We start from the raw sequence: 18,642 nt of genomic DNA, 5'->3' as shown, positions 1-18,642 counted from the left end.
GTAAACTCTTGTTAAATCTTGTCATTCTGTTGTATTGTGATTCTAACGACTGTGGTACAGTTTTGTTTATCTTTATACCGCTAACTATAGTTTCTCCTCCTTTAGCACTTTAGAAAAGTCGGACTCAACTGAAACACCTAAAAGAGCATCTGGTAGGTTTATTACTTACCCTTATTTCAAACTCTGTTGTGGAAAATGTTATTATTTACTCAGCCTAAAGTTGTTCCTAATATTTATGACTTTCATTCTTCCAACGAATGAATAATGTACAGTTTTACAATATATAGTATTTGTGTGAGGAGCAGATGAGAGTGTGTATATATAGGCCTAACTGTATTCACTATTATTCAGAAGTTTGGGGTCAGTAAAATTTTTTATTCTTTAGAAAAAAAAAATTCAGCAACTAAATTGATCAAAAGTGACGGTAAAGACATTTCAAATAAATGCTATTTTTTTTTTTTTACTTTCTCTTTTGTAAGAATACTAAAAAAGTAGATCATGATTTAATTTCCACAAAAAGATTTAGCAGCACAACAGTAAAAGTGAAGTAATAATTTTTTTTTTGTATAACCCTTTTTTACTACAAATACCATGGTTAAACTATAGTAACCATATTTTTTTTCACCTTAAGAGGACACATGATGAATATAGATATTTATTATTACAAAAGATTTACAAACCCGCTCCAAATTCCCGATCTGAATCAAAAGATTTGTGAGACGTGAAGTGCCGATCTAAATAAAATGACTCGCAAGCCCACTCTGAAGCCCCGATCTGAATAAAAAGATACACGAAAAGCTCATAAGTTCTGATCTAAAACAAAGGATTTATGATCCGCGCTCTGAAGTTCCGATCTGAATCAAAAGATACACGAAAAGCTCATAAGTTCTGATCTAAAACAAAGGATTTATGATCCGCGCTCTGAAGTTCCGATCTGAATCAAAAGATTCGTGATCCATATTATTTAGATTGGGACAATTTGCAAAATGATTCGCAAACCTACTCCAAAGTTCCTAAATTAAAAGATTCACGATAAGCGAAGTTACAATCTACATCAAATGATTTACGAACCCACTCCGAAGCAGCGATCTAAATCAAATGATTCGCCATACACGCTTTGAAGTACTGATCTGAATCAAATGATTCACTATACACAATCCAAAAACCTCACCCATAACTATATCTGACTGTACATGCTTTTTAAAATCATTACAAGCAATGTCAAAATTCTAAAATTAAATACTCCTTTGATCTGTTTTTTTTTTTTTTTTTTTGCTAGTGAATCGCTTCAATTGATTGACCGAAGTGTTTGAATCAATCGGAGCGGTTCCAGCATAATATGACTCACTCAATTAAATCATTTTGTCAATGGAAGCATATGGGTAGCAAAATTCAATTTATTAGTCCTCAGCTATGTCAGTACTACTACTGGCTTAGCTTACTAGTTTAATGACATTAACTGAAATAAGCGAAAAAAGTATGTTTACAAATAAAACATCCATATTTCCATTCCGAAGATAAGTTTACTGCTAACCAGTGAAAACACTCCATTAAAATGACGAGCTTCACCTCAAAATACATGTTAGATGGAAACATTGTGCTCTATGATTGAGTTTGTAGCTTAATTCACTATATTTTAAACAATTTAACCACTGCAATTCAGTTGGTGATGGTTCAGTAGGAAATCAGTAGAAAGCATCTACCAATCTCATACCATTGAAGTGAATGTTAAATTTATCTGTGTATATTGGAGTAAAATTATTGTTGTATCTGATAGTATTAATCTATATAGAGTAATAGTCAATGTAAAAAGAGCAAATGGGAGAAGCAGATGAACACAAATCAGCATAATATGAAGTTTAAGAGGGTACTAACTCATCATATAACAATGATTTCTGAAGGATCATGTGACAATGAAGACTGGAGTAATGATGCTGAAAATTCAGCTTTGCAGCACAGTAATCATTTACATTTTCCATATATTCAAACAGAACGGTTATTTTAAATTGTAATACTATTTCGCTAAATTACTCTTTATTTCTTACTGTATATTTTTAACAAATGCAGCATTGGTGATCATAAGAGACTTCTTTCAAAAACATAAAAGATCTTATCCAACCCCAAACTTTTGAGCAATAGAGAAATGCGCTAAAAACTTGCGGTCCATTATTAACCTACTGCCTCACTTGTGCGTATTTGCCTTTTCATGTTATGATTTCAGAGCTATGCTGGATAGGAAGGTTTTTATTAAACCTTGTTTTTAATGTGCTTTACACACTATGCTGTCCTAAGGCTAAAGAAGACTTGAGTTGGATTTATTTTATCTTATGAATTTATGTAATGCTGCTATTTTCTGTTCAGCCGACACAGCATCTGCTGAGGATGAAGATGAAATGATCAACCCATACTGTGAAACTGTTTTCCACAGCAGACGACAATATCAGCATTCAGAGGTGAGATACTTAGGTAAAAAAATTTCTCACTTTATGTACTCCAATAGGTGCAATTTATCTATGTTTGAATGCGTTTAGGTTGAGAGGACCAAAAGTGAGGAAAAGACTGCAAATAAAGAAGATAAACAAAGAGAACATGGGTAAGTCCAAGTATTTCCATGAGAGTTCAAACTGCAGAATGTTTGGTTTGCCCACAGCGTTCTATCCAGCTGCTAATCATATAGTGACACCTAAAACAGTAGGATAAAGAGAGTCAGTGTGTTGTCTTGGTTGAGCTCTAGTGTCTTCCAGCCTCTGTTGTCTAAACGTGAGAGTCCAGAGCTTCCAGTGCAAGGGTCTGGATCTGTGAGGCAGAGATGGATGTTTTTAATAAAACAAATTAGCTTTAATGTCTTAAAGGGATACTTCACACAAAAATGAAAATTCTGTCATCATTCACTCACCCTTATACTGTCCCAGATGTATATGACTTTCTTTCTTCAGATGAACACAAATTAAAATTTTTAGAAAGGCAAGAGAGAAATACAATGCAAGTGGGTGAAACCCTCAGAGCGATACCTAAAAATCCATGCAAAATGAACACGATAGTAATCCATGCAACCACAGCCATATGGATTATCCTAACATTACAACGGCACATTGTGAAGCTTGATGCAAGTGCATCCTGTAGCATGCGCAAGAAGTGATGCAGAAGCACATTCTGACATTGAACTCTTTAAAATGTTAGTATTTTAAAATGTTGTCATTTTTCTCACACACCCCTATTTTTTCGATTCAGAAGACTGTTTGATCCACCTGGATCTTTCTTCCCATTTTTATATAAAACTAATGAATTAAAATTGTAGTAACAACTTCAAAAAAGGAAATAATAATAATAATATTTAAGAAAATATTTCTTGAATGGTTTATTTCACAACAATAATAAAAATATTTTAATTTTTAGAAAATATTTTGAACCGTTAATTTTGCTTAATAATAATAATAATAATTATGTTATGTTTTATGTTATGTTACTTTTTTTGACCACTTACAATTTTGCCATGTTTTTATCATAAATCTCACTACATTTTATTTATGCTTAAAGGGATAGTTTATCCAAAAGCGACATGAGGGTAAGTAATTAATGACAGAATTTAAATTTTTGGCTGAACTATTCCTTTAATACAAGAAAAAAAATACAAATTTTAGAAAACGTACTGAAAAATGCACTTGTGCTTTTTATTATTTCACTTATTTTCAGGAGATTTCCATCCTTTTACTGGAGCATGAAACTGAATTCTTTTCATGTAGTAATAGTACTGTACAGTTTATATTTTTAACTTTGTCTTCTCACAGGCAGCGCAATCACGCGTGGCTCAAGCGTCTTGATTCTCCAGGCTACTGCACTGTGGGTGAACCGTCCCCGGCCTCTCACTCCTTCTCCCTCCCTCATAACCTCGGCTTCATCGAAGCGGACGAGGACCACATCATCTCTCCCTACGCCAGCTTCACCTCGCTGTCCGAGCGGGCGGCACCCATCCTCAGCGGCTGGCTGGACAAGCTCTCTCCTCAAGGGTACGCCCCGTCGGGGCTGCTGCTCTCCTCTCATCTCTGCGTCTCCTGCACGCTCCTCAGTGGCTGTTTCTGCTCCCTGTCTGTCCTCTCCGGCCGGTTTGTCATTACTTCACATGTTGTGTCTCCTGCTGTTTGTTCCTGTCCTCTGCTTGACATCTTCCAGCGTCTAGATTCATTTCCTCCTTGAATCATTTCAGAAAGCACTATATTAGATGTGACATTTGTAGTGTTTTTGTTTCTCTCTGATGTCATCTTTGTTGCTCTGTTATAGAAACTATGTGTTCCAGAAACGATATGTGAAGTTTGATGGGAAGAACCTGATGTACTTTGGTAGTGAAAAGGTATGACTGCATGTCAACAACTCAATGCCATCCTAATGTTTTGTGATTATCACACATTTATCACTCAGTTCGTATAATTTATTTATTTATTTATTGCCCTTTAACAGTCATAATGTACAATGCTGTTCAAAAGTTTGGGGTCAGTATGATTTTTTTTTACTGAATTCTCTTGTGCTCACCTAGGCTGCATTTATTTAATCAAAAATACAGGATAAACAGCAATATTGTGAAATATTGTTCCAATTTAAAATAACTATTTTCCATTTGAATATATTTCAAAATGTAATGATGCAAATCCAAATTTCCAGCATCATTACTCCAGTGTTTAGTGACACATCCTTCAGAAATCATTCTAATATGATAATTTGCTGCACAATATTATCAATAATGCAGCTGTGTTACTTAATTTTGTTGTGGAAACTGTGAAGCTTTTCAGGATTCTTTTATGAAAAGTCCTAAAAAACAGCATTTATTTAAAATCGTTTATAACAAGTTAAATGTTGTACTGTCACTTTTGTTCAATGTAATACAGGGCTTGAAAATGAAAAAAAAAAAACAATCGGTTCACTCCGAACAGAATCGATATTTTAATGTTTCTGTTCCTGCATTCCTCTGATATTATTACCATTCTGAGACCGGTTCGGGTGGAAAAAAAAATGGTTAATAACGTTATTTTTTAAAAGCAATTTTCTTTGCCTATAATTTGCCTAATAGTAATAATAATAAAGTACAGTGTTATCTTTACTCAAAAAGAAAAGGAAAAAAGAGAAATCTGGTAACGTTAGCCAATAACCCGCTGCGCTTAGTCACAGCACATACAGCATCATCTTTTCTAGATTTTGGCCAAATGTATGCTACTAAACAAAACAAAAACAACAACAAAAAAATCTATCAACACTTTAAAGACATCAAAGTATTTACAAAATGTTTGCTCCATTGTTAAAAAAAACACTTGTATAAGATTGTGTTTTGAGAGTGAAAATAAAACATAAGTCGCGGCTTACGTCGAATTTTATTAGCCCTATTACTTCCCGAAATAATGAAGGCTAAAAGGCCTGTAGGCTAAAGCAAAATGTTTACAAATATTATAAAAAAAACAGTTATTAGTTTCTATCCAAAACAAATCCTCTAAAGTTTAGGCTATAAAAACGTCATTCCAAAAAAAAATTAATTTAAGGTGAAGCTGATGCCTACCTCTCTCATTCGGCACAAATCCAAATCCATATCTGGATGCTAAAATATTATTTATTATATAGTGTTTGTACTTTCATCGACATAAAACATCATCCTCCACATCGGCTATATCAGCACAGTGTGGCACAGTCACGCTGAACGCAACAAATTTTGTACAACGGAGCAGTGTAACTTTTTATTTGTTTCTTTAACTGTATTTTATTTTGATAATGAACAGGCTTCAATATAGCAAAATTATGTTGTGTCGGCGCGATGGTCATACCAACGCTGTTGGTTATACAGAAGCAAGACATTATTCAAAGCTGTCAAGCTTTTGCAGAATAATTAAAACTGTAAAGCTTTTGCAGAATAAAGAAAACTATTCTCTGCTGTTTCGTTTTCCTTTCCGAAAACTTTGGAACGTGTCACAATGAACCGTAATTTAGCACATTTTTTCTTTCATTTCGTTAATCTGTCAATATGATTTAAGTGAAATATATTTAGTGTATATGCTTATATTCCTTTTCATGTAAGCCTATAGTTTTTCTGTTTTCTCCATTCACAGAAGCGCTGCAGGTGTGTGTGCTCTGTTGAATTCATCTTACACTATCCTCAGATAAACTCTAAGGGCGGTGCATTGCCGTTGAGACTTACCAATGATGAGTTCACAGCTGAGCGGACGTTTCACTCGATGGCTTCAGCGTCACATTTGCATAGACAGTACTACTGGAATTCATGATTGGTTGACAGAAAATTTCAGATATTAAATGTAACGATAAAATAACGTTATTAACCGGTTACTGGCCATTTAAAATGTTCGATTCTGTTCGGAACTATAAAATTTGATTTCGTTTCTGCTTCTGGTTCTGTTCCTGTCAAAATTTTGTTAGTTTCTGGTTTTCGTTTTCGTTCCTTGAACCGGTTCAGAGCCCTGATGTAATATGTCTTTGTTTAATAAACGTATTAATGCCAGTGTAGTTTTTTTCACCTTCTCTCTGACCTGCTTTGACATAAATCCCACCTTTGTATGTGTGTGAGCAAAGGTTTACTGTCAAATGTCATTTTTATCCGCCCCTGCCATATTGTCAACATTGTGAACAGCACTGAATAGATGCTGTTGACGTGTAAAGGCCCTGTCACACCAAACACGATACAAGGAATCTTAATGAATCGTTGATGAATGGAAGAGTGAAACCAATATTCATTGAGCTGAATGAAAAGCAAATTGCCAGAACAATAGATGGTGCTGATCGACAACCAAATGCATGTGTGTGTTGAACCGGCACAGCTGATCTGGGAAATGTTATGTTACATTATATAGTCATGTAAGGTTTACAATAAATGGTCTTTTTGGGCTGGGCAGGATGTTTTGTGCTCCCAAAGTTACAGTGCAGCATGTTTTCAATGCACAATCCACCAATTCATCATGATATCTGACCCCTTTAATCACTTCAGCCTGCCTGAAGACCTTCAGAATCGAAACAATTCCCACATTCCCTTGTGTTTCTGAAGTCACATATGCTTGTACACTGTTATTACTAACACAAATGGTCTCTTTCTCCCAGGATGCTTACCCCAAAGGTGTGATTCCCTTAGCTGCCATACAGATGGCCCGCGTAGCCAAAGACAATAAATTTGAGGTCGTCACAAGTCACAGGACATTTGTCTTCCGAGCTGATAATGATGGTAAGCACAGCATTTTTATCCTGCATACATTCCCTTGGAATCCAAACCCATGACCAAAAATCTCAATATGCTGGCACATGATATGTGACCCTGGACCACAAAACCAGTCTTAAGTCGCTGGGATATATTTGTAGCAATAGCCAAAAAAACGTTGTATAGGTCAAAATTATCGATTTTTCTTTTATGCCAAAAATCATTAGGATATTAAGTAAATATCATGTTCCATGAAGATATTTTGTAAATTTCCAGCCGTAAATATATAAAAACTTAATTTTTGATTAGTAATATGCATTGTTAAGAATTAATTTGGACAACTTCAAAGGCAGTTTTCTCAGTATTTTGATTTTTTTGCACCCTCACATTCCATTTTTTTAGTTGTTTGTATGTCGGATATTGTCCGATCCTAATAAACCATACATCAATGGAAAGTTTATTTATTCAGCTTTCAGATGATGTATAAATCTCAATTTTGAAAAACTGACACTTAAGACTGGTTTTGTGGTCCAGGGTCACATTTAGTATTGACATAACCTGCCATCTAAAAATATATATTATGGCACAATATTACACAATAATGTTTAGAGAAGTGTTTTACTTCTCATTTAAAATTTTACTAGGTTAACTCTTTCCCTGCCAGTATTTTTTAATAGTTTTGATGATTTTCACTAAAATTTGATGGCCTACAGTATATTTTGCTGTATGAATATTTGAATATAAAATACACCAAAATAAAGATCAAAGCCTCTACTTTTAAACTAAAACAATCTGTTTAATTCTAGCTTAAAGCATTCTTTTTTATCAACACTTGAATATAGGTAGGTTTCATAAAAATGTATAATCTTGAGCAAAAATGTGAGAAAATCACATTTTTATCAAAAACTACATCTGGATAATATTCAGTACGATTATCAAAGCATAAATCCAGTAAATCGCTTCCATCAACACCTCCAAAGCTTGCACAGACATATACCACTTTCTGGATCATCATTTTACTCCGTAACATTATGCAGTTTTCATTTATAAGCTGGAGATTTTGTACTCATTCAGAAGATGTGTAATAGCGCCCCTGAGTGTATAACAGTGAAAACACAGAAAGCCGTAAAAACTCGTCATTGGCGGGGAAGCATTGTCTTCTAAATGACGAGATAACTCGTCAATGGAGGAGAAAGAGTTAAAAGAAGCCTTTTGATCCTGCTTTATTTCTTTTCATAGTTCAGAGGAGCAAATGGTGCAGTACGTTGCAGGAGCGGGTCAAAGAACAGCTGGTTTTCGGCCGCCCACGTTTTGGCCCTGGCAGTCACTGCCAAAAGAGCGGCTTCCTGGAGCTCAAAACCAAGTCAAAGATTTACACAGCCATTATAATGGAGCAGATCTGGTTGTACAAGAGTGAGCAGGTGATTAGTTAATCACGTTATAGCCATACTACTCTAGGTTTAGTACTAATGATTTACTTTGCTTCTTTCTTCTCTCAGTGTGATGCAATTTGAGTTTTTCAAATTTCCTTTCGATACTGAAGTATTGTGAACTTTAAAAATTAGCCTTAAATCATTTGCATCATGCAGGTTTTACTAGTAATTCTTGGTTTAAGGCTGACCCTTTGTGATATGTGTTCTGCAGTGCTTTAAAAATGGAATTGGAATTACTGTAATTGAGGCCCGAGGTGCTACAGTTCGTGATGGGAAGGGCAAGAGCTTTGATCTCATTACACCGTATAAAACCTTCAGGTAAACAGTTCAAGTCACGCTATGCTTCTGTTAAGTAGCTTGTACGTGTGTTCCCTTTTAAGTCATTTCCAACTCTGCAGAAATGTTGTTTAATCAGTGATTTGTTGATTTTCTGGAATCGAAACAAGAAAAATCAATCGGCTGATAAGGCATATTCATTCTCTAAAAACAAGTCCTGTTATTTTCAAGTAAATTGAAAAAATTGTTTTAAGAATATTTTGATGTTTTTACTAGAAAACAAGCGAAATATGTTGATTTAAAAAAAACATTAAATTAAAAAAAAATTATTGAAAAAAACTCAAGTTCATAATTTAAATTTAACCGCACACTTATGAAAGTATTGAAGTCATGCAGAGGTCTGTTCCTGCAAAGTAACTATGCCAGACTAGAGACAATTAATAGGATCCATGATGGCAGAGCATTAAGAGGGTTGTGTGCCTCCTTGCAGCTTTACAGCAGAGTCGGAGCGAGAGAAGAGGGACTGGATGGAGGCCCTGCAGGAATCTATAGCGGAAACACTATCTGATTATGAGGTGGCGGAGAAGATCTGGTCCAACAGGTCCAACAAGATCTGCGCAGACTGCAAAGCCATCAATCCGGACTGGGCATCCATCAATCTCTGTGTGGTCATCTGCAAGAACTGCGCAGGTGTGTGGCGGTGACTTATCAGCTCGATGACTTGTATCATGTAAACTTATGAATTCTGCTGAATTAAGCTATATATTCATCGAAACAGTTGGTGTTAGATGTTTTGCCTTTTCGAAACAGTGACTAGCTGGCATGGGGAAGAGCAGTGCGGTGTTAAGGTTGATACAGATGGTGCTAAGAGTTTCTAAGCTCATTTGAGAGTTCATGTGAGGTCCTCTGTGCCGTATACTACAGATAAAAGTGGCTCAGAGGCACCGTATCAGGAAGTGTTTGTGGGACACACAGAATGAATGGTGCGTGGAGAGTGATGTGGTGCTTCTTTTGTTCTGTCTGACTGCAGGCCAGCATCGAGGTCTCGGCACAATGGTGTCGAAAGTGCAGAGTCTCAAACTAGACACCAGCGTGTGGAGCAATGAGATCGTCCAAGTAGGGGTTGCCTTGGTTTTTTATGAAAATATCTTTTTTGTTCCAAGTATCAGGATTCCTGATATCCCGAGTGATTTTACCACAAGGTTTTTTACAAATTAGATCTTATCTCTGTGTGTTCTAGCTCTTCATAATGCTTGGCAATGATAAAGCCAATGAATTCTGGGCAGCCAGACTTCCTGTGACTGAGGAGCTGGACTGTGACGCCTCCCCAGAGCAGCGGAGAGAGTTTATCACACACAAATACAGAGAAGGCAGATATCGCCACCCTCATCCCAGTTTTAGCACCCAAGAGGAACTTCTTAAGGTAAAGGTTAAGCCATTCACACATACAGGGGAGAGATCATGCAAACCAATGGTAACTCGTTTACCAGTCATTAAGATTAAGATTATTCATGATTATTTATAGTCTTAAAAGTACAGTCAGGAGTGTTGGACATGGCATCTTTAATGTCAGATTTTATTTTAAATTCACAACCTTTATTTTTAAACCTGAATATCAGGGAATTTTAAAATTGAGTTTTCTTGCCTGGAAAATGTATGGAAAGAAATTAGATAAAATTATGTTTGGTCCACTAACAATTTAATCTGCCCTTGGTGTAGTAAAATAATAATATCTAAAACACATTAAATAATCATTATTTTAGTTAATAATAATAATAATAAAATGTAGTTAAATTAAATTAATATAGTAAGTTATATATAATTTTTTTTTTTTATTTTTTATTATTATAATTATTATTATTATTTTTGTTTTTTTTATTTTTTTTTTTGTTATTATTTTTGTTTTTTTTATAAATATTTTGTTATTTTGTTTTTAAATACACAAAATAAGTAAGTTAATAATAATAATAGTGATAATAATGTAAAAAATTATTAATATTAATACTACTACTACTAATTTACTAAAACAACAGTAATAATAATACTATTAGTATTTTTGTTTTTAAATGCACAATAAAATAAGTTAATAATAATAATTACTTTTATTATTGTAATTCTACTATTATTGTTATTATTTAGTTTTTAAATACACAATAAATTATTATTAAAATAATAATAATAATTGTAATTATTAAGTTTTATTGTGGAAATACAACTTTACTTAATAATAATAATAATAATAATAATAATAATAATAATAATAATAATTATTATTATTATTATTATTATTATTATTATTATTATTATTATTATTATTATGATTTTTAGTTAATTTAAAGCCTTTAAGTCATGGAAATTTCTATGGTAAATATAAATTATTCTTAGTAATGCTCCACTTTATATTGCTGATATCAGTTAGCATGACTGAAGCCTTTGTGTAAACCTTGTGCAGATGTATATAGGCCTTTTGCATTTAACAATGAATATTTTACACCTTGTCTTCAGAGCCACATCCCTTCAAAACTTTGGCAAATAAATGCATTTCCCTTTCCTCTTCTGCAACACACTTAATTTTGAAATACCCTGAATACTTCCTCAAATAAGAAGCGCAGTGAACTATTGCAGCGGACATTTCTCTGTGTAATAGCTTTGCTTCAAAAGAAAACTTTTAGATCAGTCACCGCTGGGGCAGTGAGGACATCCTGTCTTAATATAGCTAGAGCCATCTAAGTATTATGCCAGCGGTCAAGCCAAGATTAGGATGTATTATTCTTTCTCAGGACTTTACCAAGGCTATCATTTGTGTATCCAGGCTACCTATGAACCCCTGAATTAGCCGATGGCTGTGTTGTGAATTGTAAATAATGAATAGAGGGATTTTTAGAAGCAGCTTTGAATGTCCGCTGGCTAAATATGCTATTAGCGGTGCGTCAGTTGAAGTGTGTATATGATTGTGTGTGTGTGTGGTCACCCTGCAGGCGCTGTGCACCGCTGTGACTGAGCAGAACCTGCTAAAAACAGTCACTCAGATATTTGCGGAGGCCGAGGCCGCTCGACTCGCTGACGCTAATGGAAACGATAAGCGCGTATCTCCGCATTACTCATACACACAGTCTGCAGGTACCGTTCCAGCACTTCACTACAGCCATGTTTCTTAAAGATGAAGTTTGCAATTTAATAGGCACCTAGTCAGAACTGTAAAAAATAAACTAAATTACAGTTCTCTTCAAATTCTCCATCTTGAACATTCTTTGATTCTCTATAATGTAACAACAATAAAATTGCATACTTCACCTTTAGTATATAGAAATTGTAATATATGTCATCTTTTAAGTGAAATACAAGTATCTCGCTGTAACTTTCTGGATTCAGATTCCTGTGTCTATGATGAGATCATGCAGCCCATCCTGTACTCCGGCTACCTCTACAAGTCAAGCTCCTTGAACAAAGGGACATTATCCCGCAGAACCAGAGACGGTAGGCGACTATGTGCCATAAACATGCACTGGCCGTGATTTAGGAGCAGACTGTACCTCTTCAGTAAAAACAAAGCTATTCAGTACCATCTAACTACTTCATACTCATCAGCAGTGTTGAGGTAATGCATTACAAAAGTTCGGAATCAGATTACTTTTTTTTTTTCAAGTAACTAGTAAAGTAATGCGTTACTTTTAAATAAAATAATTGAAATTAAAAACGTACTGTTTTCCCATTTGTTCACTGACATTTCTCCTGTCCCCATGTTAAGAGAAATGAGAGTGAGGTGCAGAGACACTTCTTTCAGTCTGAGGCTTATTTATTTTACTTTTAGCGTAAAAGGGCCTTTACAGTTGCCTAAAATGTAATTTTTTTTTTTTTTTTACTTTTAAAAAACAAATTACCAAGCCCAGCCCAGGTGACAAAAAGTAATGCAAAAGTAACTTAATACATTGCATTACTTTCCTTAAAAAGGAAACACTGCTCAACTGATTGTGCAATTATGAAATTAAATAAAATATCATTAAATGAAAAAAAAAAAAATTAAATGATTGCTTCAAAGGTTTGGGTTCAGTAAGATTTTTTTCAATGAAATTAATATTTAATTAAAAAAAGATGCACTCAGTTCATCAAAGGTGACAGTAAAAACTTTTACAATGTTATGAAAGATTAAAAATATTGAGAAGCAAAACTGTTTTCAACACTGATAATCAGAAATGTTTCTTGAGCAGCAAATCAGCATATTAGAATGATTTCTGAAGGATCACGTGACACTGAAGACTGGAGTAATGATGCTCACAGGAATATATTTAAATAGAAAGCAGTTATTTTAAATTGTAATAACATTTCACTATATTACTATTTTTACTGTATTTTTACTGTATTTTTATCAAATAAATGTAGCGTTGGTGTGTAGAGGAGCACTTTAAAATGGTACATTAAAACGAGTGTAAATCATGACCGTCTGATTACTTCTCACTTCAAAGCATCATCTGATATGAAACATACCGAAAACAAACAAAAAAAAATTATTACCTTTTTGATTTCATTTATTCAGCAGATTTTCAAAAGTACTGGTGTTCGGTGGAGAAGTCTATTCTCTTCTACGAGTCTGACAGATGTCATGAGCCCAGTATGAAGGTCGATGTTAAAGACATCATCTGTTTAGGAGTTAGCAGGCCAGACTCCAGCGACAACAGCGGCTTTATTGACAAGTGGGTGCCACTGCATAACACAACATCCTTCAGGACATAATCAGATTTAGAAATGTCATAGTGTCTTAATCATTACATTATAACAATATGTTTCTTTGTTGTTCCTTTCAGATTTCGATACACTTTTGAACTTTACCTAACATGTGATAAAGTGATCCAGTTTGGCTTGGAGACTCCAGATGCGTTGCACAGTTGGGCACGAGCAATAGGGAAGGTAAATATTACATTTACATTTATGCATTTAGCAGACATTTTATCCAAAGCGACTTACAGTGCATTCAGGCTAACATTTTTTACCTAACATGTGTTCCCTGGGAGTTGAACCCACAACCTTTTGCGCTGCTAACACAATGCTCTACCACTGAGCCACAGGAACACATTATTAATGATATTAATCAGTCAAGCTCTGCTCAGTGTACACAGGAAATAGCTTGTCACATCAGTGCATTAGATCTCACCTCGGTTTTGAACTCTGGTAGGCCACCACGCCCCTCAGCTGTCACTGCCTGCTGGCGCGAGAGTTCGAGCGAGTGGGCGTCCTGCGCTACAAGGCCATGCTAGACCCACAGCAGTGGAAAGAAGGCTTCTTTGTTCTGCAGAAGTCCAACCTGTTCATATGCCCTGGAAATGATGGAGCCGCAGAGGATATTATAAACCTGAAACGCCTACAGGAGCTCAGTGAGTCTGTTAGCTCAATCACTGTGAAACTGATATTTCAGAGAAAATAGTGCTGCTGAATATACCCTCGGGGATTAATAAATGAGCTACAGTATGTACTTATCCGTCTTTGTCTTGGGTTAAAAATCGGCATTGCATCCGAAACAGAGAACCATGAGAAGAAGGATATCCTGGTTCTTGTTGAGAAAGGAAGGTGGGTCGTTTACTTCCATAAAGAAACATTTAAGCCAAAATTAAAACTCTTTACTTTCTTAAAAGAATAGTTCGCCCAAACATTTAAATGAGCTAAATATGTACTCAACCTGAACAAACTAAATAGGAGTTTGTTTCTTCATCAGAACAGATTTGGAGAAATGTAGCATTCTATCACTTGCTCACACATGGATGCTCTGCAGTGAATGGGTGCCGTCAGAATGAGAGTCCAAACAGCTAATAAAAACATCACAATAATCCACACCACTCCAGTCTATCGTTTAAAATCTTGTGAAGTGAAAAGCTGCATGTTTGTATGAAACAAATCCATCATTAAGATGTGTTTAACTTCAAAACATTTTTCTTTTCACTAATCAAGACATTAACTGATGGACTGGAGTGGTGTGGATTACTTTTGGATTATTGTGATGTTTTTATCAGCTGTTTGGACTCTCATTCTGACGGCACCCATTCACTGCAGAGGATCAATTGGTGAGCAAGTGATGGAATGCTACATTCCTCAGAAGAAGAAACTAAACCATCTATGTCTTGGCCTGAGGGTGAATACATTTTCAGCAAATATTCATTTTTGGGTGAACTATTCCTTTAATACATCTCCCAGTCCTTATCGCAAATGATTGCATGTTATTACAATGCAGAAAAAGTCCCATTTATATAATGACTCTGTCTGCAGGACTCTGCATCTGCAGGGCATGGGCAGGACCGATTTCTCCCTGTGGTACGCAGACATTCAGAAGGCAGCAGGAGGGAAAGGGAACACCCTGAAAGACCAGCAGCTCAGCAGAAATGACATCCCCATCATCGTTGACAGCTGCATTGCCTTTATAACTCAGTATGGTGCGAACACAGACTTCTCATCTCGCTGTGCTTTGTACTGAAGACAGTCAACCCTGCCTAAATCTGTAAGTTTAACACTGCAGTCCGAATGATTGAATCTCTCTTATGCAGGTCTGGGCCATGAGGGGATATACAGGAAAAACGGTGCGAAATCCAGAATCAAGCTTTTGATGGAGGAGTTTCGTAAGGACGCCCGCAATGTGAAACTCCGCATTGGAGATAACTTCATAGAGGACGTGACGGATGTACTGAAAAGGTTCTTTCGGGAGATTGATGATCCCATATTCATGGCTGATCTCCACCCCTTCTGGAGGGAAGCTGCCAGTTAGTACAGTACACTTTCTTTGAATGTTTATTTGCAGTTTGATTAAATATTGTGGGTTGTTTCCTGCATAATGTCTATTAAATGCATCCATGCATTTATTTCAAAAATATAGTAAAAACAGTAATATTGTGAAATATTATAAGAATTTGAAATAACTGTTTTCTATATGAATATATTTTAAAATGTAATTTATTCCTGTGATGGTAAAGCTAAATTTTTATCATCACTACTGTAGTCTACAGTGTCACATGATCCTTCAGAAACCATTCTAATATGCTGATTTGCTGTTCAAGAAACATTTATTATTATTATTATTATTATCATCAATATTTAAAACAGTTGGGTACGTTTTTTTCAGAATTCTTTGATAAATAGAAAGATCCAAAGATCAGCATTTATCTGAAATAAAAAGCTTTTGTAACATTATACACTATTCCATTCAAAAGCTTGGAGTCTGTATAATTTTTTCTCGGAAATAAATTATAGAACTGAATACTTTTATTTAGTAATGATGCTTTAAAAATTGATTAAAAGATGTTTATAATGTTACAAAAGATTTCAGATAAATGCTGTTCTTCTGAACTTTCTATTCATCAAAGAAACCTGAAAAAATTATACTCTGCTGTTTTCAACATAATAACAATCTTAAATGTTTTTGAGCAGCAAATCAGCATATTAGAATGATTTTCTGAATGATCGTGTGACACTGAACACTGAAGTAATGGTGCTTAAAATTCAGCTTTGAAATCACAGGAATAAATTACATCTTAAAATATATTCAAACAGAGAACAATTATTTAAAATAGTAAAAATATTTCACAATATGACTGTATTTGGGATCAAATAAATGCAGGATTGTTGAGCAGAAGAGAATTCTTTAAAAACATTAAAAACCTTACTGTTCAAAAACTTTTGACTGGTAGTGTATTACAAAATCTGGATTTTGCATCCATAAACACAAAGTTGAAAATGACCCAGAATATTTGTTTAACTGAACAAACATTAGATTTTGGTTAGTTTTTTGTTTTGTCTGTGTTTTTTCTTATTGTTTTGCGGAGATATATCAAAAGCCACAGCGCTTGGACCGATACAAAGAGCTGATTCGAGGGTTACCTCGGGTCAACAGAACGACTTTAGCAGCTCTCATCAGTCATCTCTACAGGCGAGTCTTCATTCTGATTCTGATTCAGCCATTCAGTTCATTTACAGCAGCTCTCACATGGCTTTGTCTTCCTCTCTCTTAGGGTGCAGAAGTGTGCTGATCTCAATCAGATGTGCACTAAGAACCTGTCCCTGCTGTTCGCTCCCAGCCTGTTTCAGACTGATGGGAAAGGGGAGCATGAGGTCAAAATCATAGAAGACCTCATCGATAACTACCTGTACATATTTGATGTAAGTGAATAACTTCATAACATGATATTATAGCAAAAACATGGTAAAGTTATAATATCAGGTGATGATACCATGTACTATGCATCTTATTTAATTCTGAATACCATGCTATGATACTACAATGGTACAAAAAATACAAAAAACATGGGAGTACCATTGTGGAATGCAGTTTTATGTAAATGTCAATCAATTTGATGCTTTTTAAACCTTTTCTTTTTGTGTTTGATCAGATTGACGAAGAACATCAAACTCAGATTGAACTGGAAATCAGTTTGATAACCACTTGGAGGGACACACAGGTAGAGTCGTTTATTTATTTATTTATTTATAGTATTATATTTTAATTTTTTTTTGTGTGTGTTTATTGCAGCTCTCACAGGCAGGGGACTTGATTATTGAAGTTTATCTAGAAGAAAAGATACCAGACTGCTGCATCACTCTGAAAGTAAGTAGATCATATTTAAAAAAAAAGAAAATAGTGAGATATATATATGATGTAAACAATATTGTTGTCCTGGAATGGGAAAGCAATATATTTTAAGTGTGCATACCTGCTTAATGTTTTTGTCAACCTCTTGTACACTAGCATTTAGATGGCCTCAAAGCTAACATACAGTACATGAAATAATATTTGAAAAAATCAAAAAACACAACTCAAACTGTATTTCACTGTTTTCTGTTTGACAGAGAGCTGCTGTTGCACAGCATTACCACACGGTGGCAGATTCTAACCATTAATGCAAACTTCTGGTGTGGCTTTCTCACAGGTGTCTCCCACAATGTGTGCGGAGGAGCTGACCAATCAGGTGCTGTATATGAGGAATATTCCTGCGGGGGAAAAAGACGTGTGGATGACCTTCGAGGCCATCGAGGAAGGAGAGCTTGGTAAAGACAAAACGCAAACTAATTAATTCAGACACTGAAGTTAATCAGACACTGCAGGGCAAGCAGTGTTTTTTAAGGCCGGGAGAAACAATAGATAAATGCAGCATGTCATTTCCACAGAGCGACCTCTTCACCCTAAAGAGAAGGTTCTGGAACAAGCGCTACAGTGGTGTAAGATGGCCGATCCCAGCTCAGCGTATCTGGTGGTGAAGAAGGTGCCTAGAGGAGAAGCTATAGACATTTTCACAGGTGACAGAATATTCACTTCATCAGATGAATTGACTTTTAGAAAATATAATGATCAGTTGAATATTTTAAAGCATTTGAAACATTGTTATAAGCACAAATATTACATATACTGTAGCCTCTCCACTAAACCCACATGAAAAAATACTGTAGAAATTTATATTAAATAATGTAGTGTGTTTGAACCATACTATAGTAAAGTGTATTATACTGTATATATTATAGTATTTACAACACTTTTTTAATGAATGCTACAGCATACTGTAGTATTAGCTATAGTGATAAACTGTAATAAATATTGTAGTATACCTTAGACTAGGTTAATAACATATTGGGTAAAGTAAATTTGTTTTTACCTATAGTTTTTACTACATTACCACAACAAATTAATTCTAGGGTGTATTGTCACGATAATCACATCCAAAATAAAAGTTTTGTAGTACAGTATGTGTGTATACTGGGTATAAGTATATAAATGTGCATATT

General features: G+C 35.0%; 1 protein-coding gene across 7 annotated transcripts in view; it reads left to right on the top strand.

Annotated features, from left to right (window-relative positions):
* LOC109108347 (arf-GAP with Rho-GAP domain, ANK repeat and PH domain-containing protein 3-like) overlaps positions 1 to 18,642 on the top strand; it is a 35,503-nt gene that overhangs the window by 11,022 nt on the left and 5,839 nt on the right. For 2 of the 7 annotated variants that reach the window (XM_042738561.1, XM_042738563.1), the window contains exons 3-27: positions 106 to 152; positions 2,362 to 2,453; positions 2,532 to 2,593; positions 3,789 to 4,103; positions 4,279 to 4,348; positions 7,087 to 7,207; positions 8,420 to 8,601; positions 8,825 to 8,931; positions 9,380 to 9,579; positions 9,920 to 10,005; positions 10,130 to 10,312; positions 11,868 to 12,009; positions 12,262 to 12,366; positions 13,424 to 13,580; positions 13,692 to 13,794; positions 14,060 to 14,258; positions 14,388 to 14,451; positions 15,145 to 15,308; positions 15,420 to 15,632; positions 16,690 to 16,795; positions 16,878 to 17,025; positions 17,256 to 17,324; positions 17,396 to 17,470; positions 17,793 to 17,910; positions 18,031 to 18,159. In XM_042738561.1, the coding sequence (XP_042594495.1) occupies positions 106 to 152; positions 2,362 to 2,453; positions 2,532 to 2,593; positions 3,789 to 4,103; positions 4,279 to 4,348; positions 7,087 to 7,207; positions 8,420 to 8,601; positions 8,825 to 8,931; positions 9,380 to 9,579; positions 9,920 to 10,005; positions 10,130 to 10,312; positions 11,868 to 12,009; positions 12,262 to 12,366; positions 13,424 to 13,580; positions 13,692 to 13,794; positions 14,060 to 14,258; positions 14,388 to 14,451; positions 15,145 to 15,308; positions 15,420 to 15,632; positions 16,690 to 16,795; positions 16,878 to 17,025; positions 17,256 to 17,324; positions 17,396 to 17,470; positions 17,793 to 17,910; positions 18,031 to 18,159 (3,257 nt within the window). The remainder of the gene's footprint in view (positions 1 to 105; positions 153 to 2,361; positions 2,454 to 2,531; positions 2,594 to 3,788; positions 4,104 to 4,278; positions 4,349 to 7,086; positions 7,208 to 8,419; positions 8,602 to 8,824; positions 8,932 to 9,379; positions 9,580 to 9,919; positions 10,006 to 10,129; positions 10,313 to 11,867; positions 12,010 to 12,261; positions 12,367 to 13,423; positions 13,581 to 13,691; positions 13,795 to 14,059; positions 14,259 to 14,387; positions 14,452 to 15,144; positions 15,309 to 15,419; positions 15,633 to 16,689; positions 16,796 to 16,877; positions 17,026 to 17,255; positions 17,325 to 17,395; positions 17,471 to 17,792; positions 17,911 to 18,030; positions 18,160 to 18,642) is intronic. The other 5 variants (XM_042738566.1, XM_042738565.1, XM_042738567.1 and 2 more) reach the window with 3 other exon arrangements.

This window comes from Cyprinus carpio, chromosome B14 (genome assembly GCF_018340385.1).
Source record: "Cyprinus carpio isolate SPL01 chromosome B14, ASM1834038v1, whole genome shotgun sequence".
Lineage (NCBI taxonomy): Eukaryota > Metazoa > Chordata > Actinopteri > Cypriniformes > Cyprinidae > Cyprinus > Cyprinus carpio.
The sequence above is the reverse complement of the archived record's forward strand: the minus strand, read 5'-3'. Positions and strand labels throughout refer to the sequence as shown.